Source organism: Tenrec ecaudatus, chromosome 14, assembly GCF_050624435.1.
Source record: "Tenrec ecaudatus isolate mTenEca1 chromosome 14, mTenEca1.hap1, whole genome shotgun sequence".
Taxonomy (NCBI): domain Eukaryota; kingdom Metazoa; phylum Chordata; class Mammalia; order Afrosoricida; family Tenrecidae; genus Tenrec; species Tenrec ecaudatus.
In genome coordinates, this window is record NC_134543.1 from 42198980 (window position 1) to 42221765 (window position 22786).

At 40.5% G+C, this 22786-nt stretch overlaps 1 protein-coding gene across 1 annotated transcript in view; it reads left to right on the plus strand.

Annotated features, from left to right (window-relative positions):
* The window catches only part of KCNH5 (potassium voltage-gated channel subfamily H member 5), a 359954-nt gene that overhangs the window by 287876 nt on the left and 49292 nt on the right, over window positions 1–22786 (plus strand). Inside the window, exons 9-10 of the mRNA XM_075531693.1 lie at window positions 459–711; window positions 13914–14110. Of these exons, the coding sequence (XP_075387808.1) occupies window positions 459–711; window positions 13914–14110 (450 nt within the window). The remainder of the gene's footprint in view (window positions 1–458; window positions 712–13913; window positions 14111–22786) is intronic.

The following is a 22786-nucleotide window of genomic DNA, read 5'->3' on the forward strand; positions in this document are numbered from 1 at the left end:
TGGGCATGAATTCATTCTTATTGGTGAATCTTTCAGCGTGAAGAAAACACATGGAGGGTAGATTCTTACCACGTAGTGCCCGCAAGTCAAGTTAATGGAGCGCTGTTATTGTTTCCGTTTTCTTGTACCCATTTCTGTATGAATCCATCTGCATGGTGCAGTCATGTCCCGAATACTGAGTTGGATTTAGTGGTGAATATGTCTGCACTGTCCGCTGAATAAAATTAAGGTGGATGCCCGATTTTAGTTGTTACTTAGATGAATTCCTATCAACTTGGACCTATCAATATGGACTGAATGCTCGCCGGCCCGCCTGCTGACTGTTAGTGCCCTTCACCGTCTTGGTCTCTTTAGACTGTAGCAGGCACGCTCACTGTAAAGACAACTGGTTGGCTGGCTCTTTCTGAAATGGTCCCTTTCTCGTCCCTTCTCACTCTTTCATCTCTCGCTTTCTTTAGGTCCTGTCCATCTGTCCCAAGGACATGCGAGCTGATATCTGTGTGCATCTCAACCGGAAGGTTTTTAACGAGCATCCTGCTTTTCGATTGGCCAGCGACGGGTGTCTGCGCGCCTTGGCGGTAGAGTTCCAAACCATCCACTGTGCCCCCGGGGACCTCATCTACCACGCCGGCGAAAGTGTGGACGCGCTCTGCTTTGTGGTGTCCGGGTCCTTGGAAGTCATCCAGGATGAGGAGGTGGTGGCTATTTTAGGTACTGTGAACTTTCCTCGTGTCGTACGTAGCAAAGCGTGTCACCGTTTCACAGGGCGTTGCTTCTCGGGTTTCTTAAGAGAAATTTCCTTTGCCTGATGACCTCAAGCAATGGGGTTACAATGAGATGACGAATCTTAGTGAAGAAATAGGAATGCTGTTTCAGGAAAGAACATTCATATCAGGCACACCCTAATGTGGTGCATGAGCGTTCGATTAAAATGTTGTTGTTGTTTGGAACAGACTAGAGCTGATCAAGGCCTAAGATGCCTCGCGCCCCTGTGTTGATAAGTATGAACGGGGCGTGCGGAATGATTTCCAGACCACTGGTATGGAACGGTAGCCCGACAGGGGTGACAGACCAGTTTAGTTTAACCTTTTCTTCCAGAGATTAGCAAGTGAGGCCCAGAAAGGCACCATGAGCTGTCCGCCTAGTTAGGGGATGAGTGAGAGCTGGAGTTCCAGCCACCATACCCTCCTTTTCACAGGCCCACCACAGTGGCCCGAAGCGGTGCCCTCAAAATGACGAAGAAGGCGAAGAGTCTGATGTGTTACACTGGAGAAATCACATTGCAGGGAATTAACTTTGTGGTTTACAGCTGGCTCCATCTCTCTCCATCGTTGCTTCCAAAGTGGGTGATACTCCCCAGGGGTCCTGGAATGATCCAGGGAAGGTACAAAAACAAATATCTACACTTTATCCTGAATGATGGGCTACAGTGCAAACGCTTTTAATGGCCAGGGGGGTGTGGGAAGTAAATTTTCTTTTTTGAAAAAGGACCAGGAGACCAAATAAGTTTGGGAATTGATTATCTGTATTACTTAGCCCATAAGACATTCAGCCCCCAATTGAGATATATTGTGCGTCTGTGAACAATTGTTATAACTAAAAGGTGCTGACACTGCAGGTGAAGGACAGATGCACAATTTCATGTATTTTGGGGACAGTGTAAGATGTAAATCTTGATTTAAGAAAAATCTAAGAGATCAGCGGTTCTCAGCCATGGGTTGCGACCCCTTTGGGGGGCCGGACGACCCTTTCACAGGGGTAGCCTGATTCATAACAGTAGCAGAATGACAGTTATGAAGTTGCAACGAAAATAATCTTATGGTTGGGGGTCATCACAGCAGGAGAACTATTACAGGGTCGTGGCATTAAGAAGGCAGAGAAACACTGTTTTAGATGATTTTCTGCTCTTTTACCTCATATCTGCAGTAGGTTCGTGAAGTCCACACAGATTTAAAATGAATCAGTAATGAGAATGAGGTCAGAGGAGAATCTTCACTCGTTTTTAACTCTAGTAATGTAAGTTAGAACTCTCTGTTTTGATCCCATTTTTCATGGCTTGGTCTCATGAAAATGAACTCAATTTTTAGACGATTGGAGTTTTAGCTACCGATGTGAACCTCCCATATTTTAAGTGCCACTTATTCTCATGAGTAAAAGACTGATTGATATATTTTAAAAAGAGCAGAGTCCAGCACGAACAGGAAAGTCGGATTTCCATTTCCAACTATTTGAGGAAGATAGAATCGAGAAGAAACGCCCTTCGTAGGAAGAAAGTGAGCATTATCAAAATGAATTCAGCGTTATCAGTGTCTAAATGACTATTTGTGATAATTTGTTTACCTATTTAGAGACACTGTTAAATAGATGATTGTTTACAATAATGTCGCAGCGCACACATAGGCCGCAGCTCTTTAAAGTCAGCACTGTGGGCATGCTTTGTAGCTTCGTGTTGTTTGCCGGCGTTATTTACTGTGGTATCAAGGGCTTATATACAATCCGTTATAAAAAGTGTACATTCCACTAGAACAACCCTTTGTGATAAAATACTCTGTGTACATGTTTGCTTAAAGAAGGGTCTGAAACAAAAACCCAGAGAGGTGGGTTTTCTTTTCCTGTATTGTTCTTGTCAATGGTGGCTGGGAGGGTAGAAAGTAGGTGCCATCCTGGTAAATTCCCTCAGCCATAAACTCGTCCTTTGCTTTGCCCATTTTCTTCATCACAATGTCCCCTTGGTCACTCCTTTTCCAAAAGAAGGTTGGAGAAAGCCCGGAGTTCCTGGCCTCTGGGCTGAGTCTGCTAAGCTGGAATCATGGGCTCCGTGAGATAGACAAAATGCATTTTCTTTTCATTTGAAAGTAAAGTGGTAGCTGGTTTGTGCAATGACACAGTCAGAAAGAACACAGGGCCTCCTGGGCATTGGACTAGTTTCACCATATATCTGTCACATTTTATTCCTATGAATGTGTGCTTTGTGTTTGCCCTCATCAGAAATCCGGGAACCCAAAGGCTTTGTAATCCTTCTGTGCAATTCATCCAATGATATGACATCTTTCTGGTAGCTATTATTTCCCTGTTTGCATAGGCATCTCACAAGGATTAGTTTAATCAAAAGACACACATATTAGGGGTTTATAACACCTAAAATGCCTTGAAAATATTTTAGGAAACAAAACAAGCTCACTTTATGGAGTCGATTCTGACACAGCCACCCTGTACGTGATTTCTAGAGCTATCAGTCTTTATGGGAACGAAAGCTCATCTTTCTACCGTGGAGCTACTGATGGACTTGAGCCATGGACCTTGTGGTTAACAGTCCGATGGCTTTCAAACAGAGCCACCAGGTTCCTTCTTTCAAGAAAAGCCCCAAATCCAAACTGACTGCAACTGAGTAGATTCCAAGCCATCCATCTAAACTGCTATCTTTAAAGAATCAGAAAGGCACAGAGCAGTTGGATTTGAAGAGCTGACCTTGTGCTTCCCAGGCCAGCGCTGGCCAACAGCAGTGCCAGGAAAGAGGGAGAAAGATGATGAGTGACAGCATCAGACCCAACATTTCTTTCTTCTCCTTCTGGTTTCTTCTTATTTTTTGTAATACATTTTTGAAAACATTATAAATTTAAAGGAAAGAAACCAAAACATTAAATGTCAGGTATTCCCTAAATTCGCCTTTGTTGAATAAGTTGATTCAATTATTCACAACTGTTATATCTTCATTGTGAATTGTGGGTCCTGGCTCTGAAATATGCCCTTCTTTCATATTTTTTTTTGCCTTGAATCTAGAAATGGTCAGATAGAAAGGCATCCCTCTAGTCTTTACACTTCAGGAAAATGAGTTCTTATCCAAGTTGATCTGATAGGAGAAATAAAGCAGGGCTTGCTATCTCTTACACGGATTCATTTACCAGCTGAAAGATAGAGGAGGGAGGTCATTTTATAATTAAATAAAACCTCAGGATCCAAAAATAGGTGCAGTTTCATTCCTTTGGGTCTTTACCTTTTAAAAGGCTCTTGGCAGGTGCGCTCTTCTTTGAGTGTCAAAACTGCTGGGGAGTTTAATGAATGCGTTTTGAAGCATAACTGATTAATGGACAAAAAATGTAGACAACAAATACTCTCTTACTTTTAACATTGAAAGACATCTTCACAGTTGTTTTCCTCAAGAGGGCACATGGATATGATTGCAGTTCCTGCCTTCTTCCCCTTTGAGGCTCGTCCAGTTCTTACACCTCTACCGGTTTTGACCTTCACGCTTCCGATGCAAACCAAAGAATTCCAAATTAAGTTCATGGTGCATCCAGAATGTGTTCTATGCTTTACTTTAGTCTGTCTTTTTAGTGCCTGCCCTATAATTACTTAATGTGAGCAGATATATTGAAATGGCTGAAATAGCCAACTTACTTCAAAATGCCTTGACAAGTATCTCGTACCCTTCGGTGACTGTGACATGGTGGCTCTCCACTAACAATAGCCCCGGCTCCTAAGACAGAGTCCTATGTTTCGCTGCGTTCACAGTGTGTCCTTTCTTTATGGGTTTATTGGATGTCGAATCATAGTGTAGGAGTTATTCATTTAGGTTCATTTCTATCTAAATCATTTAAATTTTACTTAAAATCCCCAAGAGAATTATACTAATGTATATGGAATGTGAAGGAAGGTTATTACATTTTTCCTTCCATCTTATTATTTTTTAATCATTTTATTAGGGTCTCATACAACTCTTATCACAATCCACCCATAAACCAGTTGTGTAAAGCACATATGTACATTCATTGCCCTCATCATTCTCAAAACATTTGCTTTCCACTTAAGCCCTTGACAGCAGCTCCCCATTTTACCCCTCCCTGCCCGCTCCCCTCTCCCTCATGAACCCTTGATAATTTATAAATTATTATTATTTTGTCATATCTGACATTGTCTGATGGATATTACATTGTAATAGGATATGGAAAAGCAATCAATGAACCTAATACTGTAAAATTACAATATTTTGCACTTTTGTTCAAATATCTTTGGGGCTGGAACAATTTATTTAAAGGCTGCATTATATATAAAATTTTTTACAATAACAGAGATAGCTGATAGGTTATGATATTCAAAATTCAAAATCTGTGTTTTTAATTTCAAAAAGAATCAGATATAGAATATATTCATATATTGCTATTTTGAAAATCTGTAAAAATATGACTTTTATCATGTGGTTAAGATTTCTTCATATATACTTGCTATTAGAAGTCAAGTGCTTCATGCTGTAACCTCTAAAAGGGCTTTTCCCATACTCTAGAAAATTAATTTATTTTTAGTCCATATTTCTCTATTTTCAGATACTAACCTCTGAAACACGTTTGTATAAATGGCAAATCAATATTTGCTTTTTGTGTATTTATTTTTAATTGTATGTCTGTTGTGTTTAAAATCCCGTAAGCAGAGATTATCCCATCAAATTTATATGTAGGTCAAATTAGACACTTGTAGAATTCCTTGACCTTTAGGTTTCTGGTAATATGAGGGGAATTCAAAATGCTCATGAAAAAGCAGTTTAAAAATCACGGCGTGTTGGCATGAACGTTTGGAAGCCCCACATGCATGAATCATTGTTGCCGTGAGGTGCCGTTGAACGGGTTCTGAGATGCAGCCACCCCGTGCACAAGAGGACGCACAGCTCAATCTAGGACCATCTGCAGAACTGTTCCTCTATTGAAGGCCTTTGATACAGCCACTTGTCATCCATTTTTATGAGGATCTTCCTCTTTTTCACTGACTTCCTACTTTACCAAGCATGATGTCCTTCCTGATAAGATGTTCTATCTACAGTATGCAGAAACCAAGTCTTGCCATCCTCACCTCTAAGAAACATTCTGGATTGTACTTCCTCCAACATACATTTGTTTGTTCTCCCTGTAGTCCATGGCACATTCAGTAAACTTCAAAACCATAACTCAAAGGTATCAGTTCTTCTTCTTCAATCTCCTTTATTCAATGTCCAGCTTTTACATGCCAATGAGGCCAGGGTCAGGTTCACCTGAGAGCTCAGAAATGATACCATTTCTTTTTAATCTTTGAAAGAGGTCTTTTGCTTCTGTTCCTGTTTCTGAAGGGTTACCTATAGAAGTAACGGTTCCTTGAGGGTAGGGGAGGAGAAGCGGGGAAGGGGAGGAATAGGGAGCCGATAGCATTGATGACTGTGTAACCCCACTTGAGGGTATTGAACTACAGCATTGATATAGGAATGGACTTATTGTATCACGTAAGATATGGCAAAAATTATATGGAAGGGGAAATTTAAAAAGGGTTCTGAAGGGGTAGAGTGGGGGAGGGAGGGGATGAAGGAAAATTGATGTCAAGGAGTTTAAGAAGAAAGAAAATGTTTTGAAACTGATTATGGTAGCAATTGTACAATACTGCTTGATGTGATCAAACTGGCGAACGTTGTTGTACCCGTAAGAGCTCCCAATAAAATGATTAAAAAAAGAAGAAAGAGATCTTTTGCAACAGATTTGCCCAAGGAAGGTGTTTGGATTTCTTGACTCCTTCTTTTAATAGCATATCTTATGCATCCAAAGCAAGATGACATTCTTGACCACGTCAATCTTTTTTTCCATTTAACAAGATATTCAAGAGTCATATTTAAATATATATATTAAAAATTGAGGTGTAATCTATCCTGAAGGCTAGAGTCTTTGGCCTCTGTCAGCAAGTGCTTTAGTCATCGTGGCTTCCAGCAAGCAAAGTGGTGATATCATAGGTTGTTAATGAGCCTTCCTCTAATCCTGAGGCTACATTCTTTATTTATTTCTAAGATTATTTGCTCAGCATATAGATTGAGTAAGTGTCATCAAAGGGTACATCCTTGAAAGATAGCTTTCCTGATAACGAAATAAGGCAGTGCCCCTTTTGTCCTGTTTAATAACTGCCTCTTGGACTATGTACAGGTTCTACATGAGCACAAGTGTTCTTAAATTTCTGTTCTTTGTAATGTTATCTGTCATTCATGATGATCCACAGACTCGAATTCCTTTATATAGGCAATCAAACAAAAGTAGCTATCTTTCTGAGATTCTTTGCTTATAGCCAAGTTTCATCTAACATTAGCAATGATATCTCTTATTCTACATTCCCTTCTGAATTTCAGTTTCTAGCAAATTCCTTGTTGACGTACTCCTGCAACTATATTGTAATCACCTTCAGAAAATTTTTACTTGTATATGATGCTGGTAATATTGTTTGATAACTTCTACATTCAGTAGAATTATCTTAATATGAGATGGGGACAATTATGGAGTATTTCCCATTGGTTGACCAGTACCCCTTTCCAAAATTCTTGGCATAAACAAGCAAATGATTTCAATGTTGGATCCATTTGCTGACAGATCTCAATTGTATTCTTTCATTTCCTAAACCCTTGCTTTTCCCAAGGTCTTCAGTGCAGCTTGGATTTCTTTCTTGATCATATATTACCTCCTGAAAAGATTGAATGTTGACCAATTCTTTTTGGCAGAGTGACTCTATTTCTTCCATTTCTTTTGATGTGCCATCTGATATTTTGTCCATGGAATCCTTCAGTATTGCTACTCAAGGCTTGAATTTTATCTTCAGTTCTTTCGACTCGGGAAATGCTGAGTTGTTCTTTTGATTTTCCAACTCTAGGTCTTTTCACATATTATTATCTACTTTATTTTGTGATCCGGAGCATCTCTTTGACACCTGTTCAACTTGTAATTCCTTGTGTCTTTATTTTGCTTTAGCCATTTCATGTTCAAGATAAAGCCTCAGAGTTTCTTTTGACATACATCCCTTACTTGCCTTTTAAATGACTTCTTGGTTTATTTGTACCTGATGTCTTTGAGGTCATTGTGTCTTTAAGTATTAGTGTTCTGTGCATCAAATGGATTCGTGAGATTGCCTCTACATTCAGCCAAAATGTACTCAAGTTCATTTTTGTCTGTCATGGATTTGATTTCATGTTCTTTAGCTTAACTTAAATTTTCACATGAGCAACTGATGGTCTGTTCTACAGTAGGCCCCTGGCTGATTTTCTGACAGAGGATATTGAGCTTTGGTATCTTTTCTTTAAAAAATTGTATTTGCTTTGATCCTTGTACATTTCATCCACCAAAGTAAATACGTGTAGTTTCTGTTTACGTATAAACAGAATATGTATAAACATATCTGTCATACAGAGTAAATATGTATAGTTCTGTTTATGTTGTTGACAAAGCTATTTGCAGTGAATACATCATTGGTCTGACAAATTTCTGTCCTGTGATCTCTGGTGATGTTTCTGTCACCAAGGTCATATTTTCCAGTTGATCTTTGTTTCCAACTTTGGCATTTTAATCACCAGTATTTTTAATGCATCTTGTGTGCATGTTTCATCAGAAGTTGGCAAAACCTTATTTTTTTAAACATTTTTGGCATTCATGGTTTTATATAAATTTGAAAAATAGTCATAGTAACTGGTGGTCCTTAGAGGCATATCTTATCCCTGACAATTCTGTACTTCAGAGTAGATCTTGTGATGTGTGTTTTGATGAATGAGATGCCATTCTTCTTCGATTAGTTATCACGAAACCAACCAAACCCACTGCTATTGAGTCAATTCCAATTCACAGAGATTCATAGAGTTTCTGAGGCTGTAAATATTTATGGGAGCAGACAGCCTCATCTTTCTTTCAAATGGCTGGTGAATTTGAACCACCAACCTTGTGATTAGTCATACAATGCTTGCCGGACACTGCCACCAGAGCTCCTTAGCAACCCTGAAGTGCCCTCCAAATTAAACATGTTTTTTTTGGTTGTTGTTGTCATTGTTCTGTGTGCTTTGTCTATCCTCTGGCACTTATTGTATGCATTCGTATTATGCAATTAGGAGGTATTTGTGGACCACAGAATTATTTTTCAGCAAAAAGAATTCTTTTGTTATAAACCAAATTATCTTCCCATTTATAACAGCTTCTTAACATTGTCCATTATTGGTATTAGAATAATACACTTTTAAAAATGTTTACCTGGTAGGAACTCATTCTTTCTGTGTGTAAATAAAAAATCTATGAGCTAAGTCAAAGAAAGACACCTTGGTACCTTGGGCCTCTACTTAAGCACTCCCTCAATGCATGAATACTTTCTTCTGTTAAATTGGTACTCTATGATGCTCACCCTCCCGACACAACTGCTGAAGCCAAAGCGGGTGAACAAGTAAATGTGGTGAAGAAAGCTCATGGTGCCCGGCTATCAAAAGAGATAGTGTCTGGGGTCTTAAAGGCTTGAAGGTGAACAAGTGGCCATCTAGCTCAGAAGCATCAAAGCCCACATGGAAGAACACACCAGCCTGTGTGATCACGTGGTCCTGAAGGAATCAGTTATGAGGCATCAAAGAACAAAAAAAATCATATCATTGGGTGCACACCTCCATGATACGATCGCCGAAGACAAACGGGTGCATAAGCAAATGTGGCGAAGAAAGCTGATGGTGCCTGGCTATCAAAAGAGATAGTGTCTGGGGTCTTAAAGGCTTGAAGGTGAACAAGTGGCCATCTAGCTCAGAAGCATCAAAGCCCACATGGAAGAAGCACACCAGCCTGTGCAATCACGATGTGCCAAAGGGATCAGATATAAGGCATCATCCAAAAAAAAATACCATAGTGAATGAAGGGAGAAGTGCAGAGTGGAGACCCAAAGTCCATTTGTTGGCCACTGGAGATCCCCTCACAGAGGGGTCTAGGGGAGGAGATGAGTCAGTCAGGGTGCGATGTAGTACTAATGAAGAATACAGCTTTCCTCCAGATCCTATATGCTTCCTCCCCCTACCAACCCCCTACCCAACTACCATGATCCAAATTCTACCTTGCAAGACTGGATAGAGCAGAGGTTGTACACTGGTGCATATAGGAGCTGGAGGCACAGGGAATCCAGGGGAGATGATACTTTCAGGACCAGGGGTGTGAGGGGCGATACTGGGAGAGTAGAGGGTGAGTGGGTTGGAAAGGGGGAGCCAATTACAGGGATCTGCAAGTGACCTCCTCCCTGGGGGACGGACAGCAGAGAAGGGGGTGAAGGGTGACGCTGGATAGGGCAAGATATGACAAAATCATAGTCTATAGATTGTCAAGGGCTTGTGAGGGAGGGGGAAAAAAAGAGGACCTGATGCAAGGGGCTTGGGTGGAGAGCAGATGCTTTGAAAATGATGAGGGCAAAGAATGTACAGATGTGGTTTACACAATTAGTGTATGTATGGATTGTGATAAGAGTTGTATGAGTCCCTAATAAAATGTTTAAAAAATAAAAAACTAAAAGAACAAAATAAAGCAAAAAAAAGAAAGGCACCTTGGTGGTATAAATGGTTAAGTGCTCAACACCTAACCAAAATTTGGTGGTTTGAACCCTCCCAGAGGTCTTAGATTCCAGAGCTGCCAATCTGCTTCCAAAGCAACACAGTCTTAGAAACTCTATGGAGTTGTTCTGTGCTACCTGAGGTCGCCGTGACTCAGAATCCACTCTTGACAACCAGCAACTGCATGCATCAGTGAGTTCATTAGTAGATGAGAGTTATTTTTCCTTCTTTAAAAATGCTTTCATGTTTGTGTTCAGTACAATTTTTCAGCAAAATGAATTTTGACATCCTTCTCTGTAGATTGCAGACATCATTTCTAAAAGTTTTCAAAGATTCAAATTCTAATATATTTTTACCATTTCTCAATGTTATAGTCGTTTAGCTTTTCTTTCTGTTCTTCCTCTTAAAATACCATTTTGTATCAATTGCTCTACGTAGTCAAAGTCCATCTGAAAGCATTTAATTTAAAAATTCATGTTTTTTATCTAGTATGTTATGCATTGTATAATAATAAATCTTATGAGCCAACTGGAATGATGCAAGACTGATTAATAAATAACAGTGCACACATGTATTATGAACCATATCGTAAAACAATCATCAAACAGGGCCATCATTACATCCCCGTATATACTCACAGGAAAGTTAACTAAGTAAATTCCAAATGCTATATATTTAGGGGTCTATTGGACATATTAGCTAACTATTGTCCCTGCGGAACAAGTATGCTCATTATTAGGCATTTATATTATTCCTGTAAAGAAAATCATAATTCCTAAGCATGCCATGGCCTGTGTAGCCCTTTCACTCTGTTATAACTCTCTTTTCTTCTTTTCCTTGACATTTTCCAGCCTCCGACTATATTCATCTTTTAAATTTTACTTTTGTTCTATGATCTTGTTCCTGTTGTCTGACAGTGAAATACTTCTTCAGACTTGATGCAAAGAACTGAGAAAATATAAATAGACCAAACAACAACTTTTGTGTTGAGTGTGAACTTTTCTACTAATTTTAGGGCTTGGGGGAAGGTTAGTTCTCTCAAGCTCTAAAATGTTTATAGCTGAGACTACTTGGGCCCAGTGGGAGGTGACCTAAAAACCAGCATCAGATGTTCTTTACTTGTGAAGATGAACAGGAGTTTGCAGCCTTGAAAGGGTGCAAAGGATGCCATCCCTCGGCTAGTCGTGTCTAACCTACTACCTCCACCGACCTGGGAGATCTGCAGATTACTCAACATACCTGTGCATGGCATGCTTTAAAGATGGAATTTAACAAGTGTTCCTAATGCCTGGTAAAGTCATTAATTTGTTTAAAAGACAAGCATATTTCCCAAAGTTTCATGATAGTTTATTGTAAATTATTAGGCAATATTGAATATTTAAATCTTAAAATAAAACTTATTAGATTGTTAATAAATTACATTTTTGAGGTAGACATGAAGTAAGGTTTTTAATTAATTAAGTACAAATACCTTCAAAATTAAAATTGGTCTCTATTATTAAGGGAAATTATATTTACATACTGGTGATTTTTTACCTATTATGGTGTACTTATCAATTGTCTTAGGCAGGGTTCTCTGAAGAAATAGGACCAGTGTTTTTAGAGGTTTCTCATATAATCAAAGAATTTTTTTCTCTTCTTGCCCCACTGATTATATATTATCTTTTCTGTCTTGTTCGGCTGGCTTGAAGTACTATGTCTTTCATTCTTTTTTTTTTTTTTAACTCCCTTCAGTTCTGACTTTAATCTGCATGGTGTGAGAAGGTTTTTGCTCATTTCTGTGGCACAATGCAGAAAGAATAGGTTCTTGGCAGGGCACTTCTGAGAAGTATTTTTCCACTGAATATATCCCTCTGGTCTTTGTCAAATGAAAACTTCCTCGTCTCACAGCAGTGTCACAAGGAATGCAGGGACTCTTGAGAAACTGCATGAATAGAAAGGCCTGTCTCTCCCCTGTGACTCTTCTGTAAGGGAATGTCTAATTGTCCACAATGGGCTCTGGCTCCCCACTGCACACACATCCTCATTCACATTGACATGATCTTTTGTTCTGGGTCTTTGATGCCTGACACCCGATCAACACCTCGTGATCTCACAGGATGGTGTGCTTATTCTCTGTGGGCTTCGTTCCTTCTCAGCTAAATGGCTGCCTGTTTATCGTCAAGCCTTTAAGGCCCCAGATACCATATCTTTAGATATCCAGATATCTGGGCATCGATGAAAAATACAGCTTTCCTCTAGTTCTTTAATGCTTCCTTCTCCCCCCCCTCATGCCACCCGAACTCCCATCATGACCTCAATTCTACCTTACAAATCTGACTAGACCAGAGCATGCACACTGTTACAGATAGGAGCCCAAACACAGGGAAGCCAGGACAGATAAACCCCTCAGGACCAATAATGAGAATAGAGATATCAGGAGGGGTAGGGGGAGGTGGGGGGGGGAGAAATGGGGAACTGATTATAACGATCTACATATAACCCCTTCCTAGGGGGCTGGGCAACAGAAAAGTGGGTGAAGGGAGACAGCAGTAGGTGTAGGAATTTGGGTGGAGAGAAATTTTATAAATTATCAAGGGTTTATTAGGGAGGACAGGTGGTGGTGGGAGGTGGGGTGATGAGCTGCTACCAAGGGCTCAAGTGGAAGTAAATTCTCTGAAATGAGGATGGCAACATATGCACAAATGTGCTCACCACAGTGATGAAGGTATGGAGTGAGATACGCGCTGTATGAGCCCCCATAAAATTATTTTTTAAAAAGAAAGAAAGGTCTGTTGGTACTTTCACCTTCAATCCTTTCCGCCCCTTGGTTTGGGCCGCTTCATCATCTAGATTTGGAATGCCGATGATTTGAGAGCAGGTGTTGGGGGCCTGCGGCTCTGAAACGGCCGGGTGGTTTCTGTGTGACGTTCAGAAGGTTAGACACAAAGCCACATTCGACTGTAATGCCCTTTGTGGAAGCAAATGTCTGGGTCAACACCTTTCATTTCTTTGGCTTTGGAGTTATAATTGGGGCTCTTGTATTGGCCCTGAGAGCTGACTTAAGGTGTGGTGATAGGTGGAGGGTGGGGGATGGAGTCCTTGGAAAATGAGGTTGTGGCAATTTTCAGTTGGCCTGGGCACTGGACTTCATGGCTGAATAACATACACCTAATGTAATACATGTCGACTCCATTCCAGGTTCATAAAGGCTGTAAGTGCAGACGTTTGTATATTGCATTTTACTGTCATGTGGGAACAGAGGAAAGGATAAAATAAATAAGTCACCTTTGCGCCTTCCAGTCAGTGGGAAAAGTTAAGGTGACAGAGAATAATGAAACCATTTGTTCAAACAATATTCTTGCTTCTCCTTTGGATTTCACTTATGCATTCCAGTCTCGATTTTCATCAAGAACCGAATTCAGGGGAATATTGCTTCACACATTTTATGAAAGCACTGTGCCGTGTTATAGGTATACGGGCGAGGTTGCACGCTCCACCTCTGAAATGTGTTAGGTGGTCCACACTGTTGATGGAACTTAGAACTAATGTGATTCTGATAAAAGCTGCTGTAGATACTGTAATGCGTACCTTCACTCTTTTCCAGGTAAAGGTGATGTGTTTGGAGACATCTTCTGGAAGGAGACCACTCTTGCTCATGCTTGTGCAAATGTCCGCGCACTGACATACTGTGATCTGCACATCATCAAGAGGGAAGCCTTGCTGAAAGTCCTGGACTTTTATACAGCCTTTGCCAACTCCTTCTCCCGGAACCTCACTCTTACTTGCAATCTAAGGAAGCGGGTATGTTGTTTAGATCCACTTTCATTTACTCATGTTCAGAACATTAATCTACTATGCAATGTTAGCTGAGGGGTTTAAAGGTACTTCTTTTTTCAGTAGTACATTTCCATCAGGGTAAGTTATATAATTTTGTAATTTCTTTATATTCTGCATACATTTTCAAGAGAACACTCATACTATCTGAGTAGGGATTTCAATCTTTATCTTTTGAGATATGAAATGAAAGCAGACTTGAGAAGATGCAAACTGTGCTATGGTATCTTCACTTCTTGAGATTAATAGTACTGCCATAGATTATATCAGTGTGTCTGACATTATTATATGGACTTTTAAGTTTCCAAAGGCAGTCAAACTGGTTGCCTGTTTTATATTTTGGACTCTCTTTAACCCTTATTCACATTTAATGATCATTTCACAAAGCTTACTCTCCATTAATTCTTTAAAAGACTGTCTCCAAAACTAATTAGCCATACTGACATAACCTACAAATAAAATGGGAATCTCTTGCTTTGCATTGCTGCTGAAAATTCAGTCTTCATTGGCATCTTCTCTTTTATTGGTGAGTGTGACACAATGCTAGTTTGCACGAAGAAGTCTCTGAGGTCCGATTTATAGGTCGTTGGTCATTACCTGGGACTCTTTTGTTGCCAACAATGAAAGATACATTTGGAGAACTGAACTTAAAGAATTTTATCTAAAATGATTGCCTGTCTTCAGTGAAATATTTTGAAGGAATTCTTTTTTTTCCCCTACCACCCCTTCAATAAAGCCTTCATTGTGGTTAACATGGAGGGGGGAAATGAAGATTAGAGACACGTTAACATCTATATGATAGCAACATTTTACTAAGTATTATCAAACCAATGCAATTTTCTAGTGGAGGTACCAAAAAAAGGACAAGAAGTGTTCACCCTAGCTGTATGTATTACTGCATTTATTTTATTCTCATTTAAAAATACATTTTCTAAGCATCCATAACTTGCAAGACAGAATGCAAATCATGGTTGAGAATACCAAAAACTACATCCAGGGTCCTCATGCTCAAGAAACTTACCGTCGAGCGTGAATACTGTGTGGAGCAGGTATGCGCGACACATATTTGTTCGTGGGAATGAACGCTCCATAATGATGAATACGGGCCTCAGAGTAACCCCCAAATCATGGCCGTTGAGTCAATTCGGACTCATAGCAAATCTATGTGGAGTGGAGTGGGCTGGCTCTACGGCAGCTCTCGGCTACGGGGAAGAGAGCCTAATTTTTCGCCCACAGAACAGCTGGTGGGTTTCAGCTGCTAACCTTGTGGCTCGTAGCCCAACGCGGAGCCCTGTGCTACCTGAGCACCCTCGAGGAATGTGGAAGTAGAGTGCTGAATATGAGCTAAATCGGCACTGCTTTTACTTTGGCTTCTCCATGCTGCAGGTATATGAGAGTCCCTGTGAATGCTGGGCAGAACAGTAGCTCCACAGCCTTTGGTCTGTACTGCTCCAAGGACAGACATCTCCTCTTCAAGGAAGACTGTGGGACATTTAAAACCCTTGTATTCATAGGACCTTATTCAGCGTTTCCCTGGTCTCACATTTTCCCGAGCTTGCAAGATTACCGAACCCATAACTATTGTTACATGCCTGAGGATGTTACATACATCGCTTGTCAGTTCTCTCCTCAAAACATGTCGTTTGAACAGTCTCACATTTTATATTTATTGTACGGAAGCGAAATAAAATGGGCACTTATTTTTCATTTAGGACATGTGAGGAAATTCAGGTCCAGAGGGGTCAATATAAAATAGGATATAATTAACTGAAGCACTTGAAATGCAAGGTCTTAAGGAGGGATAATTGAGAGAAAGTTTCTCTGGGCGGCACACACATTGAAACGCCCGACTACTAGCTGCAAGGTGGCCAGTCTGAGTCCACCCATAGGAAGGCAGGCCTGGAGGGCCTGCCTGGAAAGCCCTGCAGAGCAGCTCTCCGGGGCGTGCTGCCGGGAATGGAACAGGCCACGAAACAGCTAGTAAAAATAATGACAACCAGTAGGAAATGTTTTCCTTCAAAATACATTCATCATCAAGTTCTATCGCCTGTTTTCCTCTTTTGTATACATGCATGTCACCCCTACACACTTACTTCACACATTTGGTCTAACGATTATGAGAGAATCAAGCACACACCACCAGCCTGGCTAATTCTGACAGGACAGGTAGCAAGTGGCCAAAGACTTGTATTGTCTTTTTAATGACATCGGACAAGTGCACCTGCTCCTTTGCACAGGTAAGCGCAACGAGTTCTAGAAGATGGCTTCTTCCCTTTAAAACCTGTGCTCTGTGGCAGGTGTTGTGATACATCCAGCTCTTTTGTGCCTGACGGAGGTGTTGCACTAACATGTCAAAATGAGAGAGCCGGAGGTTCTGCAGTTGGCACCACTTCATTATCAGAAAAATAATCGCCCCAACACAAAAGAAACAAAATATCTACATTGATGAGTAATAATCACTATAATTTTGATTACATGTAATAATGATCTCATTAAGTCCTCTTTCCAACACTCAAGTGACGCAGCATGATCTCCATCTCACACTAATGAAAGAGTTGAGGTTCTAGAAGTGATACAGCCAGTAGCTGCATGATGCGTCAATTTGAACCCAGTTTTTTTTTCTGATTCTGTGATCATACTAAGTCATTTCCTAACTGACCTTTCTCCCCACAACAATATTCTAGAAACAAACTCTGAGTAATTTATGGAAATTCTCATTATTCTCTCTAAATTCATTCCCCATTGATTCGCTAATAAGTAGTATTTGTTCTTTTGTTTTTTTGTAAGCTTCATTGCAATGAGCAGTTGTGAATTACGTAATCAAGATGCTGACTGTAGGATGCTGTTAATGTCTCTATGAACTATCCTGATCCTGAATTGGGATGGTGGTGGTGTTTTGGGGCCCTGATGAATGGGCCCTGCTCACCCAAAGGTTAGTAATTCAAAGACAACAGCAATTCAGCAAGACCAGGTGATCGCATTCTGGAGAGATTATTGTCTTTGGAACCGACTGTCGTCTGGAGTGGCTATGAGTTGACATTGATTCCAAGGCACACAACAACAATAACAACCTCTTAGTTGGGAAGGCAGCTTGTGGATCCAACTTTGTGCCATTATCAATGACAGCTCTGGCCACATAAATCTACCCAGTAAATCTCAGTAAAGAGGCTTTTATAATGTCAAATTTTCATTGAGGACAATGAGGAAGATTGGGAAAGGTGTTTTTCCCCCCTCTTTTCTCCTATCTTTTAAGGAAAATGAGATGTTTGGTATACACATTAGTTCTCCTTAGCCATTCCTAAAGGATCCCTAGTGGTACTGTGGGCTCTTAACCACAAGTCAGAAGCTCAAGTCCAAAGCTGCTCCATGGGAGAACTATGAGGTTGTCTGCTATACAGTCTCAGAAAGCCTATATAGGTCGGTTATGAGTTGGAATCTTCTCTGTGGTAGTGACGTTGGCTTTGGTTTTTTTAAACCATTCTCAGAGGAGCCCTGGTGGTACGATGGGGAAATGATTCAGCTGCTCACCACAAACCACCAGTGACTCCAGGGGAGAAAAGTGTGACAGTTTTCCAAAAGATTATAGCCCTGGAATCCTATGGGACAGTTCTACTCTGTCTTGTAAGGCCATGATGAGTCTGAATTGGCCCTGCAGTGAGTTTTAACATTCCCCTATGCCAGGTCAAGGCGTCCTAGTGGCCATCAGACAGCTAGTTTGTGGGGTCAAACCCACCAGCCTCTCAGTGAAAGACAAGGCTACTTCCATTCCTAAAGACCTAGAGCCCTGGAAATCGTGTGTACATTGAATTGCTAACCACCCGGTCAGCAGTTTGAACCCATGAGCAGCTCCTCTGGAGGAAAATGCAATTCCTATAAAGATGTAAAGCTTTGGAAAACAAGAGGAGCAGCTCTCTTCTGTCCTGTGGGGCTGTTATAAGTCAGAACCGAGTCAATGGCAGTGAGTTTTGGTTTCATAACGCCCCATTTACAGATTTCAGAGCTGTAACTGCTTATAGAGCTGTATGTGGTATGTTTTATAGCTCTAACTGGTAAATTCTTCCGGTAAGGAGATAAGGGTGGGCAAACTGTTTTCTGCAAAGGGACAGATCATATTTTAAGTTTTGTGAACTGTATGGGTGGTCTCTGTCACAGTCGCCCAACCGTCCTTGTGTTGTGAGAGCAGCCACACACAATGCAGAAATAAAGGGCAAGCCCAGCGCTTTCTCATCTGCCTCTGTGGAGAGACGCCCGAAAAAAAGACTAAGTCACACGAGGTAGCAGTAGTTATGAAATCACAATTCTCTCTCCCTCTGTTAGAGAATAAATCCCCACTCTTCACCCAGTTGGAGTCGGGGATGCCATGACGAGAAAAGGCAGCAGACGTTAGAGGTGGAAAATTCAAGAGCCGTCACTGGCGAGGTAGACCACCTCCAGGAGTGGAGCCAGACATCCCTGGTCAAAGGGCCAGTTGCTCTTCAGTCAGGCTGCATTTTGCCTGGGTGGAATATCAACCCAGTAGTTCTTGATCTTTATCTCTTTATCTCTCCCTCCTTCCCTCTCTCTGTAAAATGTTTGGCCCCAAAGAGCCAGAAGTGTAATTTTTTAAATGTGCAATTATATTATTTTTGAAAAGAATTTGACTTTTAAACGATATCCAGCTTTGACCAAAGTTTGTTTGCTATTGACTTAACACTTTGTGACTTCTGTGAAGGAATGATTTAACAACCTTTCTGACCTTATAACACTAAACTGGACTATACATTTGGATGAGGAATAAGTATATCATATTTTCCCCAAACTTCTATCTGAATTCTGTATTTTTTTAATTATGAAGTTACATAGCAAATCCAGTGTTTTTAGAAGTGTATATGATACTGCACCAAATGTAAGTAGACATCAGCCTATTGCAGGACATTTGTTAAAGAGATCCTACAGTGTTATTGTTCAACACTCTTTGAAAATTATGGCTGTTCTTAGATCCACTTTTGGATAATGTTATCCATTGCATTAGTAAAGAAGCACATAGATTACTCTATTATGGATCAAATCAGTTTTTAATATTTGGAAATCAGTTTGGATATGTTTTTATTTTAGAATTCTATGTATTTTATTTTGTGAATTTGAAGCAATTTTATTAATCAGAATCTACTTGATGCCAATGGATTTGGCTTGATTTTTTTATTCTGGGAAGATTTCTGACTTGGAGATTCCATGTATGAGACTGAAAGATTAAATTAAGAAGAAGAATGGTTGGTGACTTTAAGAAAAATTTAAAAGGCAATAAAAAGAACACAATTCCACAGCTTTCCATCAATTTAAACCTGTTTAGAGACATGTGGACATATTTGTTTTTATTGCTTGCTTGTTTGTTTTCTGAATGGGCTCTTTGCTTTAGCACAGCATAGAAAACATTGGCTAACTTATTATGTATATTCAATATGCAGCCAAAACACTCTTATCCTATAAATAGGAGGAAAGGAGATTTCAAAACTCAGTGCTCTCTACCCAGGAATTTATAGACCACAGGGAGAGTCAGGCAGAACAAGTGTAAGAGAATCATACGCCAGGCACAAAGGGGACACATAGGAAACAGACCAACTCACCCTTGAGGGGAGGGTGTACAGAACATTTCCAGGAGGTGATGATGTTAGAACTTCAGAACTTTTCCAGCATAGACAATATCCTAGAGCAAGAAAGGCTTTGCAAAGCATCTACTTCAATTTATTTTCTTTAAACACGAGAAAACAGATACAGACGTTTAAGTAGCTTGCTGAAGTTCACTTAGCTAAATACAAGGGTAAATTAAATGTGTTACTTCAAAAGCATAGAAACTATTAATAAACAAAGCTATGAATATATTCTCCACATAGGCTCATACACTTCTGAATGTAGTGTTTCTGTTTCTATCATCTTCTGGAGCTCTGGTGGTGTCGTGGGCTGTGTTTGGGACTGTTGACTTAAAAGTCAGCAGTTCAAAACCACCAGACGCTGTACTGGAGGAATAGGAGGCTTTTTACTCCAGGAAAATTTACAGCCTTGAAAACCCACAGGGGCTTTCCTTCAGCGTCTGAGTCAGAATTGACTCAGCAGGTCAACCCTTCTTTAAAGGGTCTGGTTAGCTTCAGTCTCCCTATGCCAAAAGTTCAGCACCCTGGAAAGCTCAAATCATGTTCCTTCTTTGAGCTTTATGAACAAATAAGAGTCTGAAGGGGCAAGGGCAGGGGAGTAGGGTGGATGGGTGAGGCTTCCCCGTGACACTCTCTGAGGAAAGTCCTTGCAGGTGTTTTGTCATGATGAAAAAAAAATTCTTGGCACAATTTCCCTAGTCTTATTCTCATCCATATGGTTTTCAAAGTTCTTAACACATATTCATAATAACCCCCAGGGATCAATCTATGTCCATTGAGGAAAGCTACCAATATAACCTACATAAAAGGAAACAATTGCTATATAAACATTCTGAGCTAACCTCACTGCTTTGAATGTATTTGATTGATTGATGATTGATTGATGTTGCTTTGAATTGAACTAGCTCAGCAGAACCCCTTGGAAACCACTGTTTTGATTTTTCCCTTTTTTATTTTTGAAAGCATCCTAAGAAGACTGAAACAAGTGAATTGCTGACAGAAATTGTCTACAGCCATCCACTGATCACAGAGACTTGCTTAAACACCTGTTCTTGGCAATAAACCCATGCATGAAATACAGCAGCAGCAATAGCTTATCTTACTTGGCCCCAAAGAGACAGAGATGGGACTGGAAGCCATGTTCTTGGAATCCCAAGATGGCAGTATTTTTACCATTTGACCTAGATTGAAAGCTTTCTGTAGAAGCTTTCATGCAACCTTCAAGAGCTAGGTCAAAGAGGTACAGGCTAATCTGATACTTGCCTATTAGTTAAATATTCATTTAATGCTGTTTTTATTTGTATCTTCAAAATTAAAAATGAAGAAGTAATGTGACAAAGGTTTTATAGTCAACACTTGAACTAAAGTTAAATGAATGTTACTGGGGATGTGTAGCAGCTTAGACTTCAGTATTGATTTTCATCATTTTAGAAATGCATTATCAATGCTAGCAAAACATCCCTATACTTCTTCAGTGATTAAGTAAGAATATTCATTCAAATATAGTAAGATCCCCACCCCCAAGAATGATCAATAAAAATTGAAAATGGCAAACCCAGAACACAGCGTGGTTGTAGGGGTCCTCTCACCCCATAAAGGTGGGGCCCAGTAGAAAGAACCTGGAATCACATTATTGGATGGTCATCGTGTGATGAAACAGCATCATCTGAACGTTGATATTTCCGTAGTAAGCGAGTGTTTGCACTTCACAGTTGGGATTCTTGCATTAGCACGGGCTCAGTCAATAGGACCTGTCCTTCCAGGAAGTGGTCTCATCTTGGTGAATTCAGTAGTATAGAAAGCCGTCGTCTTCCTCCTCCTCCTCCTCCTCCTCCTCCTCCTCCTCCTCCTCCTCCTCCTCCTCTTCTTCTTCTTCTTCTTCCTGTGAGCAATGAGGTAGGACAGCAGTCATTACCTTTGTTATATGAAAAAATACTGGAAGCGGTCATCAGACAGACCTGAAGGGCTGCTTCATGTGTGAGTGTGGCAGGTTGCATGCCTTTCAGTAGCTAGTACTAGCATCTTTGAAAAGATCATGTCAGAATGCACAGAGGGAGTTCCAATGTATTGTCTTACTTTGCCCAGCTCCTAGTGAACGAAGGGCTGAACAACTCACAGAAGCACGGTCATTGCACGAAAGTGGTGCTTCATTTATTGGTCCCATGTACAAGGCTGAAATATTAGCCTCACTTGAAGCCGTACTGTCTCCATAAAATCCCTGGTACCTATGTTTACTCCTGTCACCTCACCTATTATGTCACTTTGGTTTCCAATTTACTTCTTTTTTTTTTGTCCCCCTCCTTGATTTAGGAATCATCTTGTGTGATACTTATTTTCAACAACCAAAGTCAAACCCAAACTGATTGTCACGGGGTTCATTCCAACTCTGGAGGCCCCCAAAGGTGTAGGGTATAAATGTGCTCTGCCTAATTGTCAAGGATCATAAAGCATATTTTATGTCAGAAGCAGATTGCCGGACCTTTCTTGTGAGGTGCTGCTGGGTGGGTTTGAGCTGTTACCCTCTGTGTTAGTGGTTATGCTTCTGTTACCTCACACTAGGGACACTGAGTGACCACAATAGTGCATCCTACGTAAGGGAAGGCAGAACCTGTTGAACAAGCAAAAGGCCTTATCATGCATCTTGTAGCTCCACTGACTAGAATAAACTCTGTCATCCAGAAAAACAAATGGCACGCTTGACTATTTTGGAAAAATGTCTTCTGAGATAGGATTATGAAAATGACCACTATTAATTTTTGTTATATCCCAAGTAGCGCTAACCTCCAGTTGCCCTTTATAACCATTCATAGGGGCTGTACGTGCTTGCCTAGTGGCTTCAGAAGAGCTCAGCCATTGGGGCATCCCTGTTGAGTGAGTTAAGATCAACAGATACCAGGGAGTCCTGATGGTAGAGTGGGCAACCCTTTGAGCTGCTCATCAAAAGGGCAGTGGTTTGAACCCACTAGCTGCTTCCAGGGGGGACAGTGAGGCTGTCTGCTTCTGCGAAGATTTGCGG